The sequence below is a fragment of the Theropithecus gelada genome, chromosome 16, assembly GCF_003255815.1.
Source record: "Theropithecus gelada isolate Dixy chromosome 16, Tgel_1.0, whole genome shotgun sequence".
Lineage (NCBI taxonomy): Eukaryota > Metazoa > Chordata > Mammalia > Primates > Cercopithecidae > Theropithecus > Theropithecus gelada.
The window spans coordinates 55,742,698-55,747,897 of record NC_037684.1 but is presented as its reverse complement, the minus strand read 5'-3'; the positions used below and the strand labels follow the sequence as shown (position 1 = coordinate 55,747,897).

Genomic DNA, 5,200 nt, shown 5'->3' with positions numbered 1-5,200 from the left:
TAGAGACGGGGTTTCACCGTGTTAGCCAGGATGGTCTCGATCTCCTGACCTCGTGATCCGCCCGTCTCGGCCTCCCAAAGTGCTGGGATTACAGGCTTGAGCCACCGCGCCCGGCCTAATTTTTGTATTTTTAATAGAGATGGTTTTTCACCATGTTGGCCAGGCTGGTCTTGAACTCCTGACCTCAGATGACCCGCCCACCTCGGCCTCCCAAAATGCGCACTCTGCAGTTTCAGTTGTAATCAGGAGAGAGAGATCGCAGTTGTAATCTGCAGTCAGCATCTGCCATCTTGGCACTCTGCTACTTGGCATTAAAATGGTAAACCCAGGGCCGGGGATGGTGGCTCACGCCTGTAATCCCAACACTTTGGGAGGCCGAAGCGGGCGGATCACGAGGTCAGGAGATCGAGACCATCCTGTCTAACATGGTGAAACCCCATCTCCACTAAGTAAAATACAAAAAATTAGCCGGACGTATTGGTGGGTGCCTGTAGTCCCAGCTACCCAGGAGGCTGAGGCAGGAGAATTGCTTGAACCCAGGAGGCCGAGGTTGCAGTGAGCTGAGAGCGCGCCACGGCACCCCTGTCTGGGTGGCAGAGGGAGACTCCATCTCAAAAAAAAAAGGTAAACCCAAGGGAAGAAGAACAGTGAAGGAACCCAAAGGCCTGGGATTGCCTTCAATCCTCCTCTCTCCCTCTCGGGCTACAGTGTTGGGAGCAGCCGGCACCACTGCTTTGCTGTAATCGCTTTAACCACTTCCTTTTTCACGACTGTGCGGCACTCACTGGCCTTCCGCCAGCACAGACAGCGGATTCGCCCTGGTCCTGTCGCTCCCGGCTCCTTCCATGCCCCGCGACTGAATTCTGTCTCAGGAAACCAAAGTAGCATCTGAAGATTAGTGTTTTTCTTTTTTTTTTTTTTTTTGTTTGAGACGGAGTCTCGCTCTGTTGTCGCCCGGGCTGGAGTGCAGTGGCCGGATCTCAGCTCACTGCAAGCTCTGCCTCCCGGGTTCACGCCATTCTCCTGCCTCAGCCTCCCAAGTAACTGGGACTACAGGCGCCCACCATCTCGCCCGGCTAGTTTTTTGTATTTTTTAGTAGAGACGGGGTTTCACCGTGTTCGCCAGGATGGTCTCGATCTTCTGACCTCGTGATCCACCCGTCTCGGCCTCCCAAAGTGCCGGGATTACAGGCTTGAGCCACCGCGCCCGGCCAGATTAGTGTTTTTCTAATTAGCAGAGATTTTACTTCAGTGAAACAGAACTGTTTAGAAACCGGGGTGATTTTTGTTGCTCTGTGGAGAGCTGTTTTGCTATGACTTCTGGCCAGTGTACTTTATTTTAAATTTAGTTTTGAATAAATCATGTGTCAAAATTTGAATATTTGAATAAATGATGCATCCTACAAGATTTAAAAGTAAAATATATATAAAGGCAAACCAGTAACCCCCTCATCTACAGGTAACCACAGTCCTGAGATCTTAGAGCTCCTTTTTGAATTTCTGTATGTGTATAAGAACGAACGCATAAGAATACCACATTCCGTCAATTGTAAAGAATCACATTTCAAACAGTTTTGGCAATTGTTCTTTTTTTTTTTTGAGGCGGAGTCTCGCTCTGTCGCCCAGGCTGGAGTACAGTGGCCGGATCTCTGCTCACTGCAAGCTCCGCCTCCCGGGTTTACGCCATTCTCCTGCCTCAGCGTCCCGAGTAGCTGGGACTACAGGCGCCCGCCACCTCGCCCGGCTAGTTTTTAATATTTTTTAGTAGAGACGGGGTTTCACTGTATTAGCCAGGATGGTCTTGATCTCCTGACCTCGTGATCCGCCCGTCTCGGCCTCCCAAAGTGCTGGGATTACAGGCTTGAGCCACCGCGCCCGGCCGCAATTGTTCTTTCTTCCGATTGCATACCATAAGGCAGCTGTGTCTGTCAGATCATGGACCCTGGTGTGGTTTCCTTCTTATAGATGGCAGGTGCAGTCTGCCCGTGGCTTTGCTCACTTGACGTCTGTCTTACTCTGGTCTCCCTAGAATCAGAGCCTGGCACGGACTTGTGTTTGGGAGGCTTTTAAGGGGGGACTCCAGGGGGCAGCCATGAGGCCCACGGGAGCTGAGCCCAAGGGGCCTCCTGGCAGCTGGGTGGGGCGGGGAGAGGGAGCTTGACCCACCTCCCCAGGGCACCACCTGAGACTGGGCTTCCCTGCAGTGGATTATGTGAGGTGGATACTGGCAGGTCGGACTGGGGGCCGGGCCTCAGCGCCATCCTGCTCTCCTTCCCAGGAGGACTCAGAGGAGGCCACCTTGCCCAGGGGGAGGGTCCGGAGTCTGCCTTCCAGCCTGGGCTGTCTCCACTGCACACGAGGCTCTGTTGTGTGTGGTGTGCCCAGCTCAGCGCCCGCACAGTGGGAGCCCAGTTCCACACTGGTGCAGCCCCATCCCCCTTCCCTCCCCAGAGTGTCTCTTTCCCTCCACGCTCTGGATGTGCTCACGACGGCTGAGCTGGGTGAGACGCGCCCTCCCCTTTGCAGCCGGTCTCCTGGTCTCCTGGCGGCTGCACCTTTCACCCTCAGGGTGTGGTCCTCAGCACCCTTCATCCCCAGGGTGTGGCCCGGGCTGGGTTCTGGAACCGAAGCTGAGTGCTGCGACCCCTGAGTGAAGTGAGCCAGTCACGGAGGGACAGATCCTGCCTGATCCCACCTCTGTGGGGACCCTAGAGTCGCCAGGTTCACAGAGACAGAAAGCAGAACGGAGAGGGCAGGGCTGGGGGGCGTGGGGAGTCAGTGCTTCCTGGGGACGGAGCTTTGGCCTGGGAGGATGAGACGTTCTGGAGAGGGTGGTGCGGTGGCTGTGTAGCGCCGGGAATGTGCTTAACGTCACTGAACTGTGCTTCAAAACAGTGAAGAAACAGTTAAGCTGGCAAATCTTAGGTTCTGCATTTTATTACAAGTTTTAAAAAGTTTGGGATTGCTCCACTTCTGAAGAAAGGAGAAAAGCCTGTCCACCCCTGCCTCCGGTTCCCGCATGTGGACAGCGAGGCCGGCACCGGGGGACCAGCCCAGCGTGTGCACCCTGCTGGCTGGCCTGCTGCCCGCAGCCTTTGCTGGAACACGGCTGCTCCAACATTTGAGCTTACGGGAAGTCCTGGGCAAGAATGCATGGGGCTGGAGACGACACAGAGGGGTTTTAAAGTTGCAAAGGAACGAATGGCCTCGTTAATGGGGCCGACACGTGTTGTGAATTTACCTTCTGGAAGATAAGAAGCACAGATGTTGGTGACTCACGCCTGTAATCCTAGCACCCGGGAGGCTGAGGTGGGAGGACTACCCGGGGCCCGGAGTTTGAGACCAGCCTGGGCATTATAGTGAGACCCCCAACCTCTACAAAAAATACAAAAATTAGCCAGCATAGTGGCTCATGCCTCTAATCCCAGCACCCGGGAGGCCAAGGTAGGTGGGTTGAAAAAATTAGCTGGGTGTAGTGGCATGTGCCTGTGGTCCTGGCTACCCAGGATGCTGGGGCAGGAGGATTGTTTAAAGCCAGGAGTTCAGGGTTATGGTAAGCGATGACAGTGCTGTGATTGCACTATAGCCTGAGTGATGCTGTCTGTAAAAGAAGTGAGACCCTGTCTATTTAAAAAAGAAAAAAAGAGGCCGTGTGCAGTGGCTCACGCCTGTAATCCCAGCACTTTGGGAGGCCAAGGCAGGTGGATCACCTGAGGTCAAGAGTTTGAGACCAGCCTGACCAACAAGGTGAAACCCTGTCTCTACTAAAAATACAAAATTAGCTGGGTGTGGTGGCGGGTGCCTGTAGTCCCAGCTACTTGGGAAGCTGAGGCAGGAGAATCGCTTGAACCCGGGAGGTGGAGGTTGCAGTGAGCCAAGATCACGCCACTGCCTCCAGCCTGGGCAATGGAACGAGACTGTGTCTCAAAAAATAAATAAACAAAAAATAAGAGAGAGAAGCAGCACCTGCCCTGGCCGCATGCTGAGAACCCATTCTGCCCCCTCCTCCCGGCTCTGCCCTCAGGTGACCTATGGCTCCTTCGACTACACCTCGCTGCTGTACCTCTCCGACTACCTGGAGGACTTCGGCGGAGGGCGGTTCGTGTTCATGGAGGAGGGCGCCAACAAGACGGTGGAGCCGAGAGCCGGTAGGAGGCACGGGCGGGGCCTGGGCATGGGGCCCCTGGCTCAGGCAAGCACCACAGGTGTGAGGGGCGTGTCCCTGGGAGCGAGGCTGCGTTCACAGAGCACCTGCTGTGTGTCGGGCCGGTGCTGAGTGATTCCCAGGTCCAGCGCCAGTCCCAGCACCCCGGAGGCCGGTGTCTACAGGGCCACATGTCTGAGGTCACCGTCAGTCAGGGGCAGAGCTCCCCTCCATGCCCTGGTGCCCATCACCTTGACAGGTGCCATCCCCCTCCCTCCCTGGTGTGTGTCCCCTTGACGGGCGCCGTCCCCTCCCTCCCTGGTGTGTGTCACCTTGATGGGCGCCGTCCCCCTCCCTCTCTGGTGCCCGTCACTTTGGCGGATGCCATCCCCCTCCTTCCCGGTGTGTCCCCTTGATGGGCGCTGTCCCCCTCCCTCCCTGGTGTGTGTCCCCTTAGCGGTCAGGGTCCCCCTCCCTCCCTTCTGGAGTGCATTCACCTCTGTACCCTTCTCAAAAGGATTCGGGATCTAAGATTAGACGAGGCCCCAGCCAAGTGTCGGTGACCAAGTGCCCTCCTCGCTGGTGGCTGGGAACCTCACCGGGTGTCTCTGCGGTGCTGGCTTCAGAGCCCATCACGCTGGACCTTGCAGTCCCAGAGCCCCAGAGCCCCAGCCATGCCCAGCCCGGTGCAGACACAGCAGGTGCCAGGGAGCATTTGCCGAGCGGACAGTCGTCTGCTCCTTGCACTTGTGGGTGACACAAGCCCAGGTCCTGGGGTGGGAGGGTGTGGGGAGGGGGGAACCCCTGTTAGGGGCCTCCTCAGGTGGAGCCCACGGCCCTGACCCCAGATGCAGCTGAAACTCGCACAGGCCTGGGAGCCCTCTGAACTGTGCCAGCGCCATCCACCCACCGCTGCCTCACCCGTCCCCGGGGCACTGCCCTCACCTATGGCGTGGCCTCTCGGCACGGATGTTCCTCCTGCCTGGCTGCTCAGTGAGACCAGGGACCATGTGACAGTCAGGACTTCTTTCTTTTTTTTTTTTTTTTTTTTTTTTT

At 56.6% G+C, this 5,200-nt stretch overlaps 1 protein-coding gene across 1 annotated transcript in view; it reads left to right on the top strand.

Annotated features, from left to right (window-relative positions):
- OGFOD3 (2-oxoglutarate and iron dependent oxygenase domain containing 3) overlaps positions 1-5,200 on the top strand; it is a 29,019-nt gene that overhangs the window by 21,237 nt on the left and 2,582 nt on the right. The window contains exon 8 of the mRNA XM_025361339.1: positions 4,025-4,148. Coding sequence (XP_025217124.1) covers positions 4,025-4,148 — 124 coding nt within the window. The remainder of the gene's footprint in view (positions 1-4,024; positions 4,149-5,200) is intronic.